Consider the following 20,096-nt stretch of genomic DNA (forward strand, 5'->3'; position numbering starts at 1 on the left):
AAGTGGTCCCGTCCCACCCGCTTCTCCAGACGGTGGCAATATCGAGCAGGTTCAAAGTTGATGTGATAAACTTGGGGCCCTTGCTGCAAGATGACAGGCTCGACGAGGTGCCGTCTTATCTGCACATCACGTATGGGCGAGCAGGTTTCTAAGAAAAGCAGCGCGGCCAGACTGGGGTAATCAATGTCGAGCAGCGTCACATTGAAGAGATGCCCTATAATGCAGGTGTTTGCGTAGACCGACGCTCGAGCTCCCCATAAGCTCTTGCCCAGGAGTAAATTTTGCCACCGAGGGTTCTATCTGTACGGGGACCGGAGGATCTACTCGTATTATGGGATGGATGTTTTGAAGATGAAGTCCAGTTGAGCCTGAGGCTGGTGCGGGCGTGGGTTTGCTTTTCCTCATTCAGCTGTTGCCCGGTGGTGTGGCTGAGCTGGAGATGTGGCTTGTCCATTGAGTTTTTTTCCCTCTCTACATTGAGTTGTCACTTACTTTCCCGAGTCCCTTTTTTTCTTCTTTGCTGTCACGACTCATTGCAGTGCAGTCAGTCACTGCCGGTCCGTCACATCAGATCTTTGGTTCTCCACCGGGCGCTAAACGGTTTGTCTTCTCCAGCCACTTGTCCCATCTAAACCATATCTCCGAACGTGATGACTCCGAATGTAACTATTCGTACTGTGGCGTAAGGAAGCGAGGACTCTCCAGCTGGAGTGTCTTTCACTAGTCATCATGCCACGATGACGCTTTCCCCACTACGGGGTCTCTGCTTCAATGCCAGTGCCAGTGCACACTGCACAATTATTGTTACCGAGATCTAGTCAGTACGAGGAGTTTGTTAGTCTTTCCGTCTTGTGTCGATTTTGATTTTCTTCAACGGCCACAAACATAGACAAAGTAGGGTTCTATTCTTCTGGGATTCTTTTTTTAGTTTCGTTCTATGGTCATGTACTGTACTTCCTGGCCCTCAATGCGATCCCTACAATCGGTCTCTTGTGTGTGTGAATATTGCAAGTTCCTTGCCGCGGTTCGGATGTATCTTTTCTTTTCCCCCCAACCTATGCATGATCTTATGCAAGCCCCATCAGCCTAGGGTGTGCTGGGTTCCTGTTCCAGGGCCAGCTGCTTAGTCCCACGCTTAGATATCAGCCCTCGCTCCAGTTCGGAGCTCAGACATCGCAAGCGCCTCGGACACATGGCTCTCATGGGCTTGACTCCTGCCGTTGATCCACTATGGCTGTCATGATCCAGCTGCCATCTCTCGCCGCGATGTCTTGTCCTTGCTCCATCAGCATTCCCAATGGTGCAGCCAGCCACGGTGGATGACGATGATGATCCTCTTCCAGCAACATCCCCTTCACTGGGTCTTGAAACCATGGTGAGGATGATAAGCTTAAAAGGATATCGCCTCCTCGGCCATGGGACTGTTGGAAGAATCCGAAACCAACGCTCTCCTTCTATTGCCTCTTGCGCTTGGTCAATTGGCTTTTGCCTCTCTCGCCTCTGTCCTTCCTCTTTTCCGTTAAAAGTGGGCATACCTTCTTGGTCCTTTGGGTCTTCTAGAGCTGTGCTCATTGGTCAATCCTTGGATACTATATCGCAGTCACTTCCAGAGAATCGCAATGGCCGACGGACGTGAGTAGTATCTCTCATGCACAGCAGCCACGAAAGACAGTGGCCACGACCTAGCCAGAGCTAATTGATCCTTGGTGTCGCAGTCAACCAGGCTCGCGCCCTCCGAGTGGCCGAGATCATCAACGACTACCGCACTCTTCTCATGCACATCTCCCAACAGAACGTCCAACCCCCTGCCGATGACTACAACGAAGAGGGGTACAAAGTGATTCGCGACGGTCTGGCAGCCGCACAGGCTCTGATGACATCCAACTACAACCCCTGCGCGACGCCAGCACAGTCCAACAACGTGGAGATCGAGAAGGCAGAGTTGCGAAGGTATGTTATCCCCCGCACTTTACCTCCTCAATTTACCTCCTCAACAGCGAGCGATGTCTGACTGTCATTCCCAGGGTCATTCTCGACGCCAGCGCCAGGCGCTTCCAAGCGCATCGCATCTATCTGAAAGTAGCCGCCGCAAGACGATGGGTGATCAACCGACAGAACATCCTGCGCGGACAACGGCCGGGTCCGCAGCATGCCACGCAACTCAAGAACGCAAGCAACACTTTTCATGCTGTGAGTTCCACCTTCTGCATAATCTCATTTCCACGGTTCGGGTCCCCACTGACTATTTCGCTTAGGAACTAGCCCAAGTGACCGAGCAGCACGTGGTGGCGGATCTTCGCGCAGCCGACACGCGCGCAGGCCACTGGCTGAACGACGATCCATCTCTGTCTACAATCCTCCAATGGATCCGATCTCACTCGTGAAGATGGTCCTTTCGTGATTGGGACAGGGGTAAAGTGGTGTAAGGATACGACGATGTTGATCTCACTTGTTACGGGACTACAGTACCATTATATTTTGCGGAAGTCGCTCAATTGAGCTGAGCGGAGACAGGCGCTGGTCGCTTGTGAGTTGGTTTTGAACGGATAAGAAAAAGCTGGGTTATGAAGGATGGTTCAATTGTGTTTTGTTTTGTTTTGTTCTTCTCGGTTCAGTTTGTCATGTCTTGAGTTATGTGTCGATGGTTGGTTATGATATCCCTGGAGTGATGTGATGCTTTACGCTAGATGTGAATTGATTGGTTGGTTGTGCTGTTACATTGTACTTCATCTATTGCATGATTATAGCTTTCTTGCTTGTGAGCTTATGAGCATGATCTTAGATTATTTTGTTGACTGAATACATTCGTAGAGGGCAATTGATTCAATGCTTGCAGGTTGTTAACAAAGCCCCAAGGTCATGACTACTGAATCGCTGTATAGTGACATCGCATAGTAAACCAATCTTAAGAGACGGTAAACTCCGTCGGCTTCAAGGTTGGGAGTGGGCCCGGCGGTTAGGAGTGGAGACAGCGTACCCGGACTGGAAGGAGAATCCAACCCAGGCCAGTACAACTACGACAAACAGAACCATCCATAGTCTAAGACCTGAAACAAGCGACCGCAAAGAATCAATAATGACGCGGGAATGAATGCCCGACTAGCGGGATCCTCAGCGATGACTCCGACGGACCGAAGAGCCAGGTGGCAAAACTCTTCACTTGCAAAGCCTGCATACCTACCTAGCTGGACAGTGGAGTTTAGTAGGTATGTTGTTGTCGTTGTAGGGCTTCTGCCGGACATACCGAACGTGCATTAGAGCCGGGTCCCGTTTCGAAAACATCCCAGCTGAATCGATTCCTGGGTCGAAAAAGGGCTGAAACGTGGGGACTTTTCTTTTTCGTCCTTGTTTATTCTACTAAGTATGACGATGTTTTCGGGAGGAAGGTTGGTTGGTGCGCTGTTCGGATTTTTTTGAGGATGTTGTCCAATTGGATTATGGAGTGTACTGTATGTTAGGTAGTGTGGCCGTGCAAAACTCTAGGAATTCCGTCAGGTTGCAGTGGACTGAGATTTGCTGCAGGATCGAGGTTAATACTGCTGTAACCAATCATAAGACGCAGGTGGAGTTGACGGGTGGATTGTTCAGCTGAGGTTGTTCGGGGAGGGAACCCCGATTGAAAGAGGGTCCACTCGCGTTGTGTTTTCTTTCTACTGTGGATTTGACAGTTTATCGGATTACTCATACTCGTACCTTGTAGCTGGTTGATGGGTCAAGGTGCTGAGAACTGGATTGTGGTGTTTTCAGCCCTGAGTGAGAGTTGAGTAACCGTTTTTTCTTGTGGCCGTGGTCGTGCTCGCCACGAGGGGTGCAGGTGGCAGCCACGTTGTTACTTTGTTTGGGTCCCGGGGACGGATTGTACGTCCTGTACCACAGACGAGTTCTGAGGTTTTGACCCTGGCTTTTTTTTGGCCCGTTCATGCACTCCCCTGTTACATGACAACCCTGTTCGTACAGCATGCAGTACAGACTGGGTTGAGATCGATCTGTTCGCTCAGGACCTGGCGGCATGGCATGTACCCTGCAATGTACGGACCGGGGCTGTCCGTTTTGCGGGGATACTCTCTTTAAATGTGATCGGGAGGCAAATTGTGATCGAGTCATACACATATTATTATGTTCCTGGCCCGGAGCGGGCTTCCTCTTTTTGGTGTGAGTGGCGAGGCCTAAGTCCTATTACGCGCTGGAAGACTCGTGCTCTGCTGCGGTCACAATGGCACGGAATAATAGTATGTCACCGGGTCTCTTCTCTGGGCTATGATCATGACTATGACTGACCGTCGCCGTTCCGTCGCCGTTCCGTCTGCGTGACGGGGTCTCCTTGTCGAGTTGTGCTCGAGAGGGAGGCCAGCTTAGTTTACTCGGACGCTCGCTCTGATTCTGTTCTTCCACTGCGTTGTTTACTGAGAAACAGCGGGCAAGACTTTCGAAAGTCACGACCATAAAACCATCATGTCTACCCACTACGTCCTGCTACTGCCACTTCCAGACCATCAGCCACAGCCCGTCTTCCCATCCGTCTCAACCAAACCTTCAGATCAAACTCTCCCTCGTTTAGCTCACTCGGATGCCCAACAAATTCGAACACGTATCCGAGTTCATCCGCCGGTTCCTCGCCATCAGTGTATCGAATACGACAAGACTCGACGCGGTAGCTTCCAGTCTCATACGCCGCGAGCTTTTCCGCGTCCTGTGTGGTGCGCACATGGTACACTGCGCCTTTGACGGCAGAGCCTGGCTCATCGAGAATGGCGGGATACTGCCCCCACATCTTGCACTTGTATCCCATGATGTAGGCAGGCCGTAGCTTGGGTTGCTCGTCTAGCCCGAGGATCTCGGCGACCATCGCGGGATCGGTTAGTGTGCCGTAGAAGAAGTAGGAGCCACTACGTGCGGCTTGTAAGTCCACGGCTGGTGCCGGTTTGGGGGTCTGGTAGAAGGCATTAGGAGGGGCGGTCCTGAGCTTGTGGACATAGGGTGAGATCTTAGAGGAAGGGTTTGAGGGGAGAGGTGGCGGGGGCGGAGGAGGGTTCATTTCGTCGCGGTTGGGATTTGCCATGGGGTTTTGGTTATGATGTGCCTGGGTGTAAACAAGAACTACTTGAGTATGCCAGCCCGTGCTGTTGAGTAAACAGTTCCAAGAATAGAAGTGTCTGGCGCCCTGAGGCGGTGCAACTGTGGCTAGATAGGTGGAGACAGTGGCTGCTGCGCTCTGGCTTATGTCAGAGGCTTCGGATCGGGTGACGACACTGAATAATAAACAACAAACTAGAGAATAAGCACGAATAAACCAGAGCCAATCGCTAAGCTTTTGCAGAGGCAGCGATCAAATGAGCCCCGGTTTGGAGTCAACCATTCAAAGAATTCTTACTGCCACGATCATGCTGTACAACGGTGGCTGTAGTCATTCCCTGTATGACTCTACCATCATCAATTGCAACAAAGGCCCTTGGGAGAGAGGATATATCGAATCTGTTATGCTGCACCCCCGCGTGGTCGACTTTGAGTTTCACACCCCTGGTCGATCTCACGAATAAGCGTATCTAGCCGAGGATCCAATGCTCTGCTGAGTCTCAAGTGATGGAGACGAGAAGGGCCATCTGTCATGCGCATGCAAACCCGGGCTTAGGCTGTTTGGTGAAGGACTCAATCTGATAATCTGACGCTCGTGGCCTTGAGCCGCCTGCTCAAGCATAGACCATGATTCAAACGCATGACGACTGGCAACGAAAGTGCGAGTCGTTGACGGGTGAATCATGGGAGCCATGGTTACAGTATTGCCCATCACTGGGGACGCGGTAGGTAGCATTAGGGTAGTGGCATCTCCAAACCTAGAATCCTTTGGTGGACAGTGTGGCATGACTTAGTAGTTCGTGGTTAGTAGTTAGTGATTAGTGGCCACTGGCCAGGCCAAGGCGTCCGCCGCGGGATCATCCCCGGAGCCCGTCAAACCTACCAACGTCACTCACTCCATGGTAGAACGCCTGAATCGTTTACCCTCCGGAGGCAGCAACAAACAACCTTTTTTTCCTGACAAGGATCAACCTCAACAATATTTATAGCTGGGCAATTCCCTGCGGATTATGGCCTTCTCTTCATCATTTCATTTCCTGGTTGTCTTAACCATTGTTCTTGTCTTCTCCCTCCGATACTTCGGCAATAATCCAACGGTGCCCCCGCTGCAACATCATTCTACAGATACTCTCTCGAATACTTCGACACCAGCCATGTCTACCGGACTCAAGTCAGTGGCGTACTTCGTCAACTGGGTACGGTTAAACTAGTCAGGATGGATGACTAGCTACTATCTATACATGCTTTTGCAGTCTATATGCTAACCTATTCCCAGGCGATCTACGGACGCAACTACAATCCCCAGGATATCCCTGCGGACAAGTTGACCCATATCCTTTACGCCTTTGCCAATGTCAGGCCAGAGACTGGAGAAGTGTGAGTTTGTCAAATACCAGCTTTTTGCCACCGCAGCAGCCCGGCTGATTTATGCATAGCTATCTTTCCGATACCTGGTCGGACATTGAGAAGCACTATCCCACTGACTCCTGGAATGACGTTGGCACCAACGTCTATGGCTGTGTCAAACAGCTGTTTCTGCTCAAGCAGCAGAACCGCAAGCTGAAGGTTCTCCTGTCCATTGGAGGATGGACCTATTCCTCCAACTTCCCTGGCGCAGCCGCTTCGGAGGCCAACCGGGCCAACTTTGCCACGACGGCCACCAAGTTGGTCACAGACCTTGGCTTTGATGGTATGGTTTGCCTAAGTTCATGATGCTCGTTAGAGTTACTGACCGCGGACACTGTAGGCCTTGATATCGATTGGGAGTATCCCAAAGGTCAGTTTTGATAGTTTTGATACGTTTAGATGTCTAGTGCTGACGTCCAGGAAGACGATACTGAGGCTCAGAACATGGTTCTGCTTCTCCAAAAATGTCGCGAGGTTAGTGCAAACCCCTCCAGGAGCTAGAATTAGGTATGCTAATTGAGCCAGACCTTGGACAACGCGGCAGGTGCCAGCAGGAAGTTCTACCTGACCATTGCTTGCCCTGCTGGTGAGTGACGCTGATTCCTTCGCTCTGAAAAACACCCTATTGAAAGCTGACTCTCTGCAGGTCCTGCCAACTACACTAAACTCAAGCTGTCGCAGATGACGCCGTATCTGGATTTCTACAACCTGATGGCGTACGACTACGCCGGGAGCTGGGACACCGTGGCAGGCCACCAAGCCAATCTCTATCCTTCCACCAACAAGCCCGCCTCAACTCCTTTCTCGACCAACGAGGCGGTGAATTACTACACCCAGGTTGGTGGGGTCCCGTCAGCCAAGATGGTGCTGGGGATGCCGCTGTACGGGCGTTCCTTCACCAACACCGACGGACCCGGCACGGCATTCTCAGGCGTCGGAGGAGGCAGCTGGGAGAACGGTGTCTGGGACTACAAAGCCTTGCCCCAGACTGGTGCCACCGAAAGCGTGGATTCCAGCATCGGAGCATCCTGGAGCTATGACTCCAGCGCCCGCACCATGATCTCATACGACAATGTGGCCGCCGGAGAGCTGAAATTGAACTACATCACTCAGAAGCAGCTCGGCGGCGGGATGTGGTGGGAGCTCAGCGGTGACAAGGGCGGCAAGACCGCGAATAAATCGGACGGCAGCTTGATTGGAACCTTTGTGGAAGGGGCTGGCGGGCTCTCGGCTTTGGACCAGACACAGAACGCGGTGTCCTACCCCGAGAGCAAGTACGACAACCTGAGGAAAGGTTTCCAGTGAGAGCTTGACGGGGCACAGTGGACGATGACATGACATTTGTTGGTTCTTTCTTTCCTGTGAACATGTTTCGGTTGCAAGTGGACATATACGAGATCTACATAGCTTAGATGTGATGATGGTTTTTTTGAATTTTTTATTTCATTTTTGCTGTTTCAAGGTGTCTATGGAACGATCATAACGCACACGTCCCAAAACCCTCACATATCCCCCTTCAACCTTCAGTCCTAGTTCATATAAACCGAGCACATCCGGCTGGGGCGAAAGATAGGCGACTCATCAGAGACCAATTTACTTGGACTCGTCGAAGACGTAGGTGAGGTGGCACTTTCCGCAGTACTGGCGGTTGTGCATAGCAGCCATGAAGATACCGGCACCGCACTGTTGGGGACAAAATTAGTGTACTGCAAACCAAGTATACTCGAAATTGTGGATGACATACCTCGGGGGAGGGGCACTCGCGGCGGAGACGCTCGATCTTGCCATCACCGTCGACCTTGTAGTACTTGAGGACGGCGAGCTTGGTCTTCTTGTGCTTGTGCTTGATCTTCTTGGGGGTGGTGTAGACCTTCTTCTTGCGCTTCTTACCACCACCACGCAGGCGGAGCACCAGGTGGAGGGTGGACTCCTTCTGGATGTTGTAGTCCGAAAGAGTACGGCCGTCCTCGAGCTGCTTACCAGCGAAGATCAGGCGCTGCTGGTCCGGGGGGATACCCTCCTTGTCTGCAGGAAAGACGGGTTAGATGGTTTCATCCCAAGTAAATCGCGCTAGCGCACGCAAGCTCAAAAGGGGCACTAACCCTGGATCTTGGACTTGACATTGTCAATGGTGTCGGAGGACTCCACCTCAAGGGTGATAGTCTTACCCGTGAGGGTCTTGACGAAGATCTGCATCTTGATGAAGGTCTGTTGTTGCAAGGGCGACAATTAGTCTATTGTTCCAGCGTCGTTGATGCCTTCTGCGAAGAAAGCGGATCGTCACCCCTCATCCTGTATCTTTTTTCGCCGCCCGAACCATCTCACGCAAAAGATTGCACTTGCAATGGTTTCGGCGAGATAAAGCCAGAGGCAGAAAAGAGACAGTATTGAGGATGGACCTGTTCACGGCGGTCGTGACATGTATGGGGGTGTTCACTAACCTCGACAAGACTTGTCTTCCTAAACCTTCAGTGACGATCGTGAAGGAGAAATATCTATGGTGGAGGGCGTTCGTTAAAATCGGTTGTGCGATCACGTGGGTGATTATTGGCCTGATCGGGCTTAGTGTCGCGCTCATCGGATCATCCGCCCTCCGGGTCCTCATAGTCACGTGATATACTCACCCCAATATCATGTGACTCTTTGCGACTCCCGCCCATTCCCTGCGTCATCTGCTGCCTGAAAAGTACGGCATCCAGTCCGATGGGACCCGGTCGGCAAAAGCCCCGGAAACGATATGCAGTTTATCCACTCCCCAATCTTGATAATGATCAATATCGTCATCGATTCACCGTCCCCCTCAGTTCCCAATTATCGAATATCGAGAGTAGAAGGATTCGCATCAATTATTAACAGAACTATTGCAGAGACAGGGAGCGTCATGGAGTAATAATGTTTCAAACCCTCACTGCCTACAGGCGGCTTCGATCCGCGACAGGAGGAGACAAATGGAACTGCCATCGGGAAGCTGAACCGCGGTGCAGCCGGCCGTCTGGAACTCTGCATCGCGCAGGGGAAAAAAAAAAGAACCCGGCTCCTTGCAGGGGCCCCTCTCCGATTAAACCAACCCTGTGTGGGCTCACGGCCTGAAAACTAAAAGTGCGTTTGGACCAGGGCGCGATCCACTGCAACTGGCGGGCTCCATGCCAAGGGGCGCTGGTTGTCCTGACGCCTCAACCCAGCGGCGTTGCTAGGCCAACCCAGCCCATTGTTGATCTGAACCGTGGTCGATAGATCGGGATAGCTTCAGCATCTCCATCCACCTACCTTGGTTCCCACCTCTAAATACCCTTAGACTTCCTTTGTCTTTGACTACTCTCCAGTCTTTCCTGCCCCGTTAGAACCGGAGCTTCAGGACCGTTATCGCAATCGCGAGAAGGAAGCTCTAGAAAAAGAAAGAGAAAAGGCTTCGGTTGCATCTTCTATTGCATTGACGATCTAGAAGGAGTTGGTCGCGAGAACCCACTTTGCATAGATCTAACGCAGAGTCTACTTTGATACCTTGAAACTCTCGGTGTCCTTCATCTGACCTGCCCTAGCCTAACCTCCTAAACTTCTTGCGCGCGTGAGTTCCTTTCTTCAAGAGATCACCGACTGACACTATCCCAGGGCGGTTTCCTACCATCTGCTTGGCCCAGCCTTGTGGCTAGCGCTGCGAAGAGGTTGGTACCCCGACGCTGAATGACTTCTTTTTTTGGCTTGCGCATTAGCTTTGGCCCAGCAGGCTTACGTCTTTATATTCTACAGACCTGAGCAAGAAGTCGGTCGAGTCATCAGCTCAACAAATTGCGACCAGCGCGCGAAGATTCAAAGGTTGCCTATCATGCTGTCCACACCGCACAGCAATTATCACGAACGACATCGTCAACATCGGAGACAAATCTCCACGCCGTCCGCTCTTGATGCCGTCAAACCTCCAACTCTTCCCGCTCAAGCTATGCACCGATTTCATGCTCATCGCCGAGGCCAAAGCTTCGATGCGCGCGCCATGCGCGTCCAGCGATCGCAGTCCATGCAAGATGGTACCATGACTACTAACGTAACAGTACCGCACCAGCACCCAAATATGTTGGCACCTGCGCAAGACCAGCGCTTCCTACGAGTCGCGCAGCCAACTTACCCCCACCAACCGGCACCCATGCCCATGATGGCTGAATGCCAGGCTTTCTCTCAAGAAGACCTGCACTCCTTCGGTGCCCGTCATAGTCAAGGAGGTCAACCGAACATGCCTTACATGAACGCGAACTTTATCAAGATGGAAAGCCAACCAATGAACATGTCCCTCAACCTCATGCAACAACAGTCGCTACAGGATACGAAACTGCCCTGTCAAGCGTCCCTGGAGGGTCAGATCTTGGACAATGGAGCTTGGGATGTCTACCCACAAAACAACATCGCTGCCGCATTCCAGCAGCAACAAGCTAATGCCATGGCAATGGATGTAAGAAGACTGTCAGCGGCGCCAGCTGTCGGTCCGTCACACCAGACGCATACGCCAAAGCTTAGCAACGGACGTAAGTTTCAGATGTGCGGATCGACCTGACATGGCCTGGGCCTCTAACAACATGCGCAGAATATGGCCAGATCACACCAGCGGCCACCCCTTTCAAACAAACAGTGGGCCTTGCGCACTACAACCCGGACATTCAGCCTTCCTCGACCAAGGACCAAAGCCTTGCTATGGCCGGTTCAGCGCAGGCGTCGTACATGCAGCGAGCGAAGTCTCTCCAAGGTGTAGCCGGAACTACATTTTCTCAGCAGAAGTTTAATGTGCCCTCCCCCCCCACCACAGCATCATTTGAAGTGAATACGTTTGATACTTTTGACTATGAGCAGGGTTCTAACATCGAAGTTCCTAAGTCCGAGAGTCTTTCACAAGGGCCGTATGCCTCGTCGTCATCAGCCACGTCGTCCTTCGCTTCGTCACCCGAACTCGCCGCTATGCCTTGTCCCGAAGACGGTACTGGAAAAGCACAGAAGCTGCCGATATATCCTGCCACCCCTAACCGTGCGAATCACCGGAAGACCCCGAGCGCAACTCCTAGCACAGCAGCCAAGCCGAAGCTCTCGCCGCGCGTCGCATCCATTGATAGCCTCAACTTGGACGCTCGCGTACAGGCATCGATCAAAGAAACCGGAGTTACTATTGACGAGATTGCGTCTTACATCCATGGTCCAGACCCAGACGATGGTAAATGGGTATGCCTGCACCCCGGATGCGAGCGTCGCTTCGGGCGGAAAGAGAACATCAAGTCGCACGTGCAGACTCACCTCGGAGACCGCCAGTACAAGTGCGATCACTGCAACAAGTGCTTTGTCCGTGGTCATGATCTCAAACGGCACGCTAAAATCCACACTGGAGACAAGCCCTACGAATGCCTGTGCGGCAATGTGTTTGCGAGACACGATGCGTTAACTCGACATCGCCAGCGCGGTATGTGCATTGGTGGATACAAGGGCATTGTACGCAAGACTACGAAGCGCGGTCGCCCCAAGAAGCATCGGCCAGAGATGGATGAGAGACAGGATAAAGCAGCAAGAACCCGTCAGCGCATCGCCGAAAAGGGATCTTTCGATTCCTCCGCTTCCGATTGCTCACGCAGCACCCCTCCGTCCGATGTCTTCGAGAACATGAGCCTTCACGGATCTAGCCCTTCCGAGGAAATGCCGGTGTTCAGCAACCCTAACTACTCCTTGCCTCCGGGAGTGTTTACCTTCACACCACCCGCGTCTCCAGGCCACAGCACCGGAAACAAGCCGTCTCCTGTCCAAAGTCACCGCTCGCTCAGCCCTACCACCGAGGACGAAATGCTGCCTCCGCCGATCAAGCAGCCCTTGCAGCGACTGATGTCCGATTCCGGCCTCCCCTATCTGTCGGACCCCGAGTCATGCACCTACACCGACGGCTCCGGCTCAGTCACCAACAGTGTCTCCTCTCCGCATTCAGCCCCAACGCTGACCGATTCGTCGACCGGCTCCGAACTTGATATCTTCATTAGTCAGGGATCGAGCGCGACCTTCGCTAAACAGGAATTCGCCGACCTGACTGAGACCGACATGGCTGCCTTCCCCGATTACGTTAACACGGCGACCTTCGAGAACGGAATGGATCTATACCCCGCGAAAGGCTATCCCTCGGGCCCTACCATGGGTGATGATTTCTTCTTCCAGTTTCAAGTGGACGAGCAATCCGCAGACGCTATGACCAAGGAATTCTTTATGGATTGAGGAGAGAAAAGACAAGACGACAGTTACGATCACGATTTCGAGGTGAATTTATAACGAACAATACCGGCGATTGACGACGCAATGACCTCAGGCTAACGCCCCATGTGCAACAAGACTCTTGACGATTTAGGACTGAACGATTGGAACCATGCATATAAGATATGACCCCCCGCCCCCTGCCCTTTACCCTCAAGATCCGATGCGATACGAACCCATGTACACAATGTCTTTTACGAAAGCCCCCTCACACCCCTTTCTCTTCCATTCCAGCCGTTTGCGCGGAACGAAACTGTGACCACTTCGATTGATTTTCACCTGTGCCAAAAGAAAATGTTTTGTTTTGATTGCTTCGCTGCCTATCTCTGTGCTTCACACCGGACGAAACGACTTCCGCTCTTTGAACTTGCAAACTGTGATTCTATGTGATCGATGCCTCTGATTTGCAAACGAAAACCATGTACGACCAACCCCGCCCGCCCCCCATGCCCCCCTAAGACTTGTGGAATATGCCCTTTTGCCAATTTACGGAGTTTCTTCTACAGGTCGTCCCTTCTTTTATACACGCGCGTGTGTTTTTCTGTGATTTTACAAAATGTCTTTGAGATTTGTGATATGAAATTTTCTTCCTCCTGACCTTTGATTCGATGTCTCTTATTTGAATGCTGATTTTGATCTTTTCGAAACGAAATGCCCCCTTGCCCGGCTCTTTCTCCACCTTGATTTTTTTTTTCTTCTTTCCAGGCGTGACTTGCGCTTTCAGCTCTATTTTACTTTCTGCTATTTCCCACAATATACCTCTCTTGTCCGTTTTGTATGCGAATGGATGGGGGATCGGAGTTTATTTTGTTGTGGGCGATAATGCGAGATTACCTACCACGGCTCGGACACTCGTTTTATTGTTGATTTTTAATGGATCTTAACTTCTTCTTCTTCATTACGAATCTACTAATTAACTCTTCTGCCTCTTCTGGGAGCTACCTTTTCTGATATTTTAGTGATTTCTAAGTGACTGCCTGCTTGCCTTGCCTTGCCTTGCCTTGTACTGTATTGTATTCTAGTCTGGTTTGGTTTGGTTTGGTTTGATGGATGAGACTTTACCGTTGGGATAGTTGATCTGTGGAATTGATCACTACTATCGATCACGATAACTGTTCAAATGTATCAAGTTATGAAGTATAGTAGAAATGCCTACTTCTATATATCTAATCTAGCCCCTGCCTAACCCTCCGGTAGCACGTACGTAAGTACTGCACACCCGAGTATATATATTCAAAAACACAAATCGCAAAATATACCTACTTAACCCCATAAACAAAGAGATATGCAATCTAAATCCAAAGACAAAAAGTCACAGGCCAAAGATCAATAGTCCGGCCTCCAAGTGATCGCCAACTCAATCTGATGATCCTCCTGCGACGCAAAGACCTTACTCTTCGTCGGACCCTTGGGAGCCTTATCGGCGAAAAAGGTCGAATTACCCTTGTACGCTAGCTTACCGTCGTCGACCTGGTTTCAAGTAGTATTGTCAGCATCTCCCGCAACGGGATTCGGTTTACATGGTTGTGATGGGGCCCTTACGCTGAATTCTTGCGGTTGGTGCACCGCGCCGCCGCAGGTGAAGATGTCTTTTGCGAAGCCGCAGTTGCCTTTGCTGGAGTGGAGGGTGAAGTGGGTGTCTTATTTTTCGGTTGTTAGTTATTTATTTGGGAGTTGGGAGGATGTGGGGGTAGAGGGAAGGGGTATGGAGGGTTTCTGGTGGTGGCCGTACCGGAGGTCTTCTTCGTGCTGAACGTCGCACAGGTGCCTGATGTGAACCACGCTCCTCGGCTGATGATGCATCCTCTTTTCTGGCCCATCATCGAGATCATTAAATTCCCCCGGCCTTGGAAGGGGGCACCGGGGGGAGAGGTGGGTTCTGATGGGTTGTGGGTGGTTGTATGGGTGGGCTCGTGGCCGTTTCGGGGGGTTTTGGGCTGGTAGCGGATGCCGGTGGCCGGGCAGTTCGAGGTTTGGCCGTCTTTTTTTTTAGGTTACAGGTAGTTAGCTTGTGGGTGTGTAGAGATAGGGCATAGTTTAAGGGAACGGAGAGAGGTTGTGCCTTTGTTTGTTTACTCACCTGGGTCTGAGGGGACGAATTTCCCGGATACGAGGGGTCCGGCGACGTTGAAGTAGTACCATACTTCGTTCAAGGATCCGTGGCGGCAGCGGATCGTGACCTCTGCGCCGTGCGTCTGAGAGAGCACATCCTCGATTTCGCGGCGCGTGTAGGTTTTCGTGTAGGAGGGCAGGATGTTGGCTTTAGCGAGTGTCTAGATAGTGTCAGTGTATGGTGTTTATAGATTTGTATATGTGGATTGGTGACAGGAAGCGAGGCAAACACACCTCGTACGTAGGCAGTCCCCGATATAGATCGGCTGTCTTATCGAAGTAGTCCACAACCTCCTGCTGGGGAATATACTCTGTGTAGCAGTGGGTCTCGAGGCTGCTGACGCAGGTACCGTGCTTGTTCCACTCATGTTCCCAGAGGTTGGGGTCGTCGCCGCGGAAGTCTTTCCAGTATGTGCTCATGTAGTCGAGCAAGTCTCCACGGCCAGCATCAACCAGGATCAACGAGATATTGCTATACTTCCGTTTCGAATCGCAGTATTGGTCGAATCCTCCATTGCAGTGGTCCGGCCTAAGCAGAAGAGGGATGTGAGTCAGTTGGATTAAGGGAGAGGATAATCAAGGCTGTTTCTAGTGCGAACAGGTAGCAAGATAACTCACCAGAGACCATGGATTGTCCAAGCGGTCTCCGGCCCAATGGCGGGGTCGGCATCCCAGAATTGCGTTTGTAGCATCTGACCCCCCGGGTAGTTGAAGCAACAGGTATCCTGACCATGGTACCGTGTCTTGCAGCTCAATTCGGCAGCCGGACAATGCTGAAATGTGGACTCTGAAGTCGAATAGTCTGATCCTGAGAGGGAAGAGACACCGAGTGTGCCTGTAATGGCTTTGAGAACCTGCTGGGGTCCGGGGAGACGCTGCAGGAGCGTCTCTTTCATAGAGCTGGCGGTGGACCCGATAGCTCGGGTACTGCTATCGGAGATAAACATTGCGGGTGGTGGAGTAATGACTCCTCTTCAAATCGGTACGAAAGCTGGTCAACACCAGGTGAACAGTATGATACTTGCTCAGAAGAAGGGATAACGATGCTAGAAGGGAGATGAAAGAGTAGAAGTCAATAATGAGGCGAGGCGAATGACTCTCGAAGCTCCCTCCCCGGTTCTGCACGTGCTTGCATCCCATGACCCGTGACTGGCTCGTCTGACTGGTCAGTCCGCCGCCGATCCTTTGATAAGGTCGCTTATCAGTAGCCCGGAGTGACTATCAGTGGTGATAACGTCGAGACGGAGGCCAGAGAGGAGTTGGAGGATGGCTGAGGACTATTCGACAGTCTCTCGAAGAATAGCCACACTTTCTTTCACGTTGCACTGAGATGGCCAAATTATAAAAGGTCGGCAGAGTTTAGGATTCAAAGATACATATACCAGAATTGCACTATCAAGCTCTATACGTAACCGAAGTCCCTTATCTAAGTACCTTGTTAGCACCAACCAGCACAACCTGTGTGTTTCCATTCACACCACTTCATCAAAGCAGATTCCCTGGACTCTTTGCCCTGGCAGTATACTGCCTCGTGCATCTGATATCATAACTTTACTCGGGTGGTACATGTGGGTCCCCCCCCAAGCATAGACATACTGTTTCTGACACTCGCAGGGTAGCAAGATCTATGGCTGAGAGCCATATATATCAGCCAGACTGATGTGATTGCCTACTACGGCAATTGTCAAATATCAGCCTTGTAGAGAGCCTGAAGTCTCTTGATGACATGTTTTCCTGCTCCCTTCATTGATTGTCTCTGCGCGCAATAGACTCTTTCCGACGGCAGGCCAAGGCGAAATCCGCCATGGAGTCAGTACCAATGTGGACGGGATACATTTCGAGTTGGAAGGAACCCAGAGCAATGAAGAGAAGGAAAAGGAAGAAGGCTCGCAAGCTATTAAGTGATGGCCGCCACAAGGGTGCAAAAAGTTAGGCAACGGCGCAACGCAACGCAACCTTGTGTTGTTTATTGCGGAGAACGCTAAGCCCTGGTTATTTTGTGCTGTCGTGTGATCCTGTGGCTGATGGTATTTTGTTCCCACGACGATTATCCTATCCTCTTCGCTTCGAGAAAACTGACTTCAAATCCTCATCTCTAAGCTTCGAATCCATAGCAAGACCTGAGCCGTTGGCCCATCATTCTCTACTAGGTACATACAAAGACTCAGTCGTGTACTACCTAGTCAGCCAATAGCTGTACTGCACATCAAAGCACTCTCACGTCCATGTAAGTAATAACACGGTGTATGGCTGATCAGGAAAGCCTCATATACTGATTGCAAGAAGTGCTTCCAGACACCACCAACCACTTCAAAACAAACCAGCTCCAGTTCGTTGACTAAGGGCGAACAGACGAAGACTTTCATCCGAAAAGAGAAGCTCCGTCACTTCAAACAATATCATGCGTCAGGAACGTCTTAACGACGCCGCCATTGCGCTGTGTGGTGCCTTGGACACCGCCGGTATCAAGGGCGGTTGTATCGGCGGTTATGCCATCGGGTTGCTTGGCAGCGGCAGACAGACCAACGACATTGACTGTTTTGTGTCCTCTTCGAAGGCAATGATCGTTGCTCTTCTCGATGGATACAACGGTTTCACCAACATCCCTCGCGGTCGGGAGGACTACGCGGCCTTCATGTGGTGCAACACCACTGACCAGAGCGAGCCGGTGCTTGTCAAGGTGTTCTGCGAGCGGTTCCCCCGTCAGTCTCCCTTTACTTTCCCTTTCTGCTTACGCGCTTGTGTGAGGGAGCTTGCGCTGATATACTCACCAGGTTTCCGTTACACCATGGACCATACCTTCCCTCGCGTGACTCTTGTCAGAGGCGAAAGTTTTGGCGTCGGCGTCATCCACTATCTGGATCCCTACAACATCTTCAAGGGTAAGCTTCGTGCCGCGGCTACTCGCTCTGAGGTCAACGATGCCGCGGATCTCCACTGGTTGGCCAGCCAGTACGGGATCATCCGTTCACGCGCCCATGAACTGAACCTCGACTACGTCGGCCTGGCCATCAAGCGCTACCCGGACCTTGAGGAGCTCTTCGAGCAGTTGTCGGTGGATGTTGTCCAGGCGAAGGAAAACATGCATGACGTGGAGCTGTACGAACTTCCGCTGTTGGGGCCTGGCGATGTCCAGCGTGGATTGTTGGCATAAGTTCACATGGGGGAAATTGCAGCCGAGTTGAAGGCCAGCAACACTTGTGGTTCAAGGATAGGTGAAGCGAAAGTGCAGCCGAGTTGATGATGGCTTGCAATATTTGTGTTTCGTGGATGATACTTCGGGGAAACCGCAGCCCGCTCGATGGTTGGCGATGATTTGTGATCTAAGTGATGTAAGGATAGGAGATGAATCACCCCCATGAATGTGCATGCGTGGCAATTAATCTGAACTAGGCGTCCCTTCCAACTCCTCTTCAGTAAACACCCGGTCACGCACTTGGTCAAGTATAATCCAGGAAAGCATGTATTGCAAAGGAATACTTGAGCCACGCTTGCAAGGCATAATAAGAGCAGAGTCCGCATTGGGGTATCAAAAGTAGTCGAGTCGCTTTGAGTATATACATGAGTGGAAATCTTTTCCAATGCTAGCTCTCATCAGAGACAGGCTCATTGAGCTAATTCCCTCTTTCTCTCCTTATCCTGCTCGTGAACACGTTCCTTCCACAACCGCAAAACCTCGAAACCCACTTCAACGGCGATGAGCAAAATGATGATCCATTCCAGTCGAAGACCGTGCGTCTCACTGAGTCTCTCCCGCAAAACACTGGCTATCTCCTGCGCGTAGTCCATCTTCTCGTTCAGCAGCTTGATACGAATCCCCACATCGAGCGCCCGTCCGACTTGTTCATAATAGCCTTCCAGACCAAGTTCATGCCGGCTGTCCCAGAAGATATCAGGCAGGGAGTCTGTGAGCTCGGAGTAGAGGTTCAGCTGCGCCCGGACGCTAAGGAGCTGGCCCGTTTTGCGAAGGATGAAATCCCGGGTGTAGGGAAGCCGGGAACCCTTTGAAAGAAGTGTTGGAATGGCCCGTGTGGATTCGAAGTAATTTGATAGCAGTGATTCCAGTACGGCCAGCTTCGTACTCCGGGCCAAGCCTGAGGAGAAAGCCACTTTCGTCAGGACCGTGTCCACAGACTGCCGGGTTATGGGGAAGGTGGCGGGACCGTCGGAGCTCGGTTTGGTCCCAAGAACGATAGTGTCGCCCTTGATGCTGCTGTTCTCCCGCTGGGGGTCCTCCACATACTCGAGGTCCTCCGTCTCCAAGTCATCCACGTGTGCTCCCCGGGCAGCAGGCAGCAATGTCCTTGTTGCCAAGAAGGAGGTGAATCCTTCTGGTAGCGACCAGGCGACAACCGTACCAGAAGGAAAGACAAACACGTCGCCCACCTCGTCTGCTGGTAGATCAGACGCCTTCGGGTTGCTCACGCGACGGATCGAGTCCAACGGAACTTGGACATGGACAACCTGCGGGTAGAGACCCGTCTCGTAAGGATCCGGTTCATAGCCCTTCGTTTGTAGAATCTCTCGAACTTGGTGGATATCGAATTGTTCAGCGACGGCGTATGCGGTTATAGTCTGTGAAAGCATTGAGTTAGCGGGTCACAAAGAAGACCGAAAGAGGCAAGCCCAGCTCAAAATACCTTCGTTGTATATAACCCCTGCTCCCGAAGCTGAGCTTTTGATAGGATCCCATCTTTTGATCTTTGCGCCTCAACTGCGACTCTCCGGAGCGAAGTCTGCGCCGCTGGCGTCCGATGGCTTCTCTTTCGCTGTTTCTGAGCCTCGAGAAGAAGTTCTTCTGCGTTCTCGCCATTTCTGGACTGTTTCTGAGCAAGACAAGCATCGGAAGAGAAGAAGTTCTTGCGCCGCGAAATCTCGAGGGGAGAGAAGGCATGCAAATTGTGGCTCCGGGGCGATCTCGTGAGTCTGGCCGCCGAAGGCCGAAAAATTAGGGAACCGACATAGGGTCGAGCAAACATGCTAACGCCGATGATGCTGGGACAAAGGAAAGGATGGATAGGACAGGGAGCGCAACTGTGTTCTCATGCGGGTTTTGATGCCATCCCAGTCCGTCGTGGCTGTTGAGGTGGCCAGAATCTGCAATGATTGAGTTGCTCGACAAGGAACAATATCAGATTGACCTAATGATGAAAGCTAACTAGCCGGGGAGAAGAACGCTTAGTCACCAGGGCCCGAAATGATGCAGAAGCGACTAACCCAATCGAGGTACTACCTATACT

The 20,096-nt window shown here is 51.7% G+C and overlaps 8 protein-coding genes across 8 annotated transcripts; 4 read left to right on the top strand and 4 right to left on the bottom strand.

Annotated features, from left to right (window-relative positions):
• Positions 1 to 1,619: 1,619 nt before the first annotated feature.
• Positions 1,620 to 2,384, top strand: BO97DRAFT_421567 (uncharacterized protein; the record flags this gene model as incomplete). The annotated part of the gene is made up of 4 exons (XM_025696728.1): positions 1,620 to 1,632; positions 1,716 to 1,950; positions 2,025 to 2,190; positions 2,256 to 2,384. The coding sequence occupies 4 exons, from the start codon at positions 1,620 to 1,622 to the stop codon at positions 2,382 to 2,384; spliced, it is 543 nt and encodes a 180-aa protein (XP_025554599.1).
• A 1,868-nt stretch (positions 2,385 to 4,252) lies between these two features.
• Positions 4,253 to 5,069, bottom strand: BO97DRAFT_403438 (gamma-glutamylcyclotransferase family protein). Its single transcript, XM_025694734.1, has one exon. The coding sequence runs from the start codon at positions 5,057 to 5,059 to the stop codon at positions 4,457 to 4,459; it is 603 nt and encodes a 200-aa protein (XP_025554600.1). The 5' UTR covers positions 5,060 to 5,069; the 3' UTR covers positions 4,253 to 4,456.
• An 890-nt stretch (positions 5,070 to 5,959) lies between these two features.
• BO97DRAFT_403439 (glycoside hydrolase family 18 protein) lies at positions 5,960 to 7,941 on the top strand. Its single transcript, XM_025694735.1, has 7 exons — positions 5,960 to 6,269; positions 6,350 to 6,450; positions 6,510 to 6,763; positions 6,821 to 6,850; positions 6,905 to 6,954; positions 7,006 to 7,066; positions 7,127 to 7,941. Exons 1-7 carry the CDS (start codon positions 6,084 to 6,086, stop codon positions 7,783 to 7,785), a joined length of 1,341 nt encoding a protein of 446 aa, XP_025554601.1. The 5' UTR covers positions 5,960 to 6,083; the 3' UTR covers positions 7,786 to 7,941.
• BO97DRAFT_403440 (ubiquitin-ribosomal 40S subunit protein eS31 fusion protein) lies at positions 7,921 to 8,961 on the bottom strand. Its single transcript, XM_025694736.1, has 4 exons — positions 8,922 to 8,961; positions 8,583 to 8,688; positions 8,225 to 8,505; positions 7,921 to 8,163 (listed from the first exon to the last, which is right to left on the bottom strand). Exons 2-4 carry the CDS (start codon positions 8,674 to 8,676, stop codon positions 8,074 to 8,076), a joined length of 465 nt encoding a protein of 154 aa, XP_025554602.1. The 5' UTR covers positions 8,677 to 8,688; positions 8,922 to 8,961; the 3' UTR covers positions 7,921 to 8,073.
• A 933-nt stretch (positions 8,962 to 9,894) lies between these two features.
• ace2 (putative C2H2 transcription factor (Swi5)) lies at positions 9,895 to 13,038 on the top strand. Its single transcript, XM_025690582.1, has 3 exons — positions 9,895 to 10,142; positions 10,228 to 10,994; positions 11,054 to 13,038. The coding sequence occupies exons 2-3, from the start codon at positions 10,304 to 10,306 to the stop codon at positions 12,706 to 12,708; spliced, it is 2,346 nt and encodes a 781-aa protein (XP_025554603.1). The 5' UTR covers positions 9,895 to 10,142; positions 10,228 to 10,303; the 3' UTR covers positions 12,709 to 13,038.
• An 855-nt stretch (positions 13,039 to 13,893) lies between these two features.
• Positions 13,894 to 15,914, bottom strand: BO97DRAFT_403442 (T2 family ribonuclease). The gene is made up of 6 exons (XM_025694737.1): positions 15,475 to 15,914; positions 15,091 to 15,385; positions 14,825 to 15,017; positions 14,477 to 14,725; positions 14,287 to 14,384; positions 13,894 to 14,214 (listed from the first exon to the last, which is right to left on the bottom strand). Exons 1-6 carry the CDS (start codon positions 15,801 to 15,803, stop codon positions 14,071 to 14,073), a joined length of 1,308 nt encoding a protein of 435 aa, XP_025554604.1. The 5' UTR covers positions 15,804 to 15,914; the 3' UTR covers positions 13,894 to 14,070.
• A 1,343-nt stretch (positions 15,915 to 17,257) lies between these two features.
• BO97DRAFT_440855 (uncharacterized protein) lies at positions 17,258 to 18,194 on the top strand (the record flags this gene model as incomplete). The annotated part of the gene is made up of 2 exons (XM_025698117.1): positions 17,258 to 17,558; positions 17,631 to 18,194. The coding sequence occupies 2 exons, from the start codon at positions 17,258 to 17,260 to the stop codon at positions 18,008 to 18,010; spliced, it is 681 nt and encodes a 226-aa protein (XP_025554605.1). The 3' UTR covers positions 18,011 to 18,194.
• A 204-nt stretch (positions 18,195 to 18,398) lies between these two features.
• On the bottom strand, positions 18,399 to 19,959 carry BO97DRAFT_363033 (RMD1 family protein). Its single transcript, XM_025692481.1, has 2 exons — positions 19,497 to 19,959; positions 18,399 to 19,431 (listed from the first exon to the last, which is right to left on the bottom strand). Exons 1-2 carry the CDS (start codon positions 19,833 to 19,835, stop codon positions 18,463 to 18,465), a joined length of 1,308 nt encoding a protein of 435 aa, XP_025554606.1. The 5' UTR covers positions 19,836 to 19,959; the 3' UTR covers positions 18,399 to 18,462.
• Positions 19,960 to 20,096: the final 137 nt, after the last annotated feature.

Source organism: Aspergillus homomorphus (genome assembly GCF_003184865.1).
Source record: "Aspergillus homomorphus CBS 101889 unplaced genomic scaffold BO97scaffold_5, whole genome shotgun sequence".
Taxonomy (NCBI): Eukaryota; Fungi; Ascomycota; class Eurotiomycetes; order Eurotiales; family Aspergillaceae; genus Aspergillus; species Aspergillus homomorphus.

What these genes read in the sequence shown, in the direction of transcription:
- BO97DRAFT_403438 (XM_025694734.1), bottom strand. Translation starts at nt 5,059, where the DNA reads ATGGCAAATCCCAACCGCGACGAAATGAACCCTCCTCCGCCCCCGCCA.
- BO97DRAFT_403439 (XM_025694735.1), top strand. Translation starts at nt 6,084, where the DNA reads ATGGCCTTCTCTTCATCATTTCATTTCCTGGTTGTCTTAACCATTGTT. An exon ending in TGGCGTACTTCGTCAACTGG is followed by an intron (nt 6,270 to 6,349) that starts GTACGGTTAAAC and finishes ACCTATTCCCAG; the next exon opens with GCGATCTACGGACGCAACTA. An exon ending in CGATTGGGAGTATCCCAAAG is followed by an intron (nt 6,851 to 6,904) that starts GTCAGTTTTGAT and finishes ACGTCCAGGAAG; the next exon opens with ACGATACTGAGGCTCAGAAC.
- BO97DRAFT_403440 (XM_025694736.1), bottom strand. Translation starts at nt 8,676, where the DNA reads ATGCAGATCTTCGTCAAGACCCTCACGGGTAAGACTATCACCCTTGAG. An exon ending in TGTCAAGTCCAAGATCCAGG is followed by an intron (nt 8,506 to 8,582) that starts GTTAGTGCCCCT and finishes TCTTTCCTGCAG; the next exon opens with ACAAGGAGGGTATCCCCCCG. An exon ending in GCGAGTGCCCCTCCCCCGAG is followed by an intron (nt 8,164 to 8,224) that starts GTATGTCATCCA and finishes TGTCCCCAACAG; the next exon opens with TGCGGTGCCGGTATCTTCAT.
- ace2 (XM_025690582.1), top strand. Translation starts at nt 10,304, where the DNA reads ATGCTGTCCACACCGCACAGCAATTATCACGAACGACATCGTCAACAT. An exon ending in GCCAAAGCTTAGCAACGGAC is followed by an intron (nt 10,995 to 11,053) that starts GTAAGTTTCAGA and finishes CAACATGCGCAG; the next exon opens with AATATGGCCAGATCACACCA.
- BO97DRAFT_403442 (XM_025694737.1), bottom strand. Translation starts at nt 15,803, where the DNA reads ATGTTTATCTCCGATAGCAGTACCCGAGCTATCGGGTCCACCGCCAGC. An exon ending in CAGCACGAAGAAGACCTCCG is followed by an intron (nt 14,385 to 14,476) that starts GTACGGCCACCA and finishes CCGAAAAATAAG; the next exon opens with ACACCCACTTCACCCTCCAC. An exon ending in ACCAACCGCAAGAATTCAGC is followed by an intron (nt 14,215 to 14,286) that starts GTAAGGGCCCCA and finishes ACTTGAAACCAG; the next exon opens with GTCGACGACGGTAAGCTAGC.
- BO97DRAFT_363033 (XM_025692481.1), bottom strand. Translation starts at nt 19,835, where the DNA reads ATGTTTGCTCGACCCTATGTCGGTTCCCTAATTTTTCGGCCTTCGGCG. An exon ending in AGGGGTTATATACAACGAAG is followed by an intron (nt 19,432 to 19,496) that starts GTATTTTGAGCT and finishes ATGCTTTCACAG; the next exon opens with ACTATAACCGCATACGCCGT.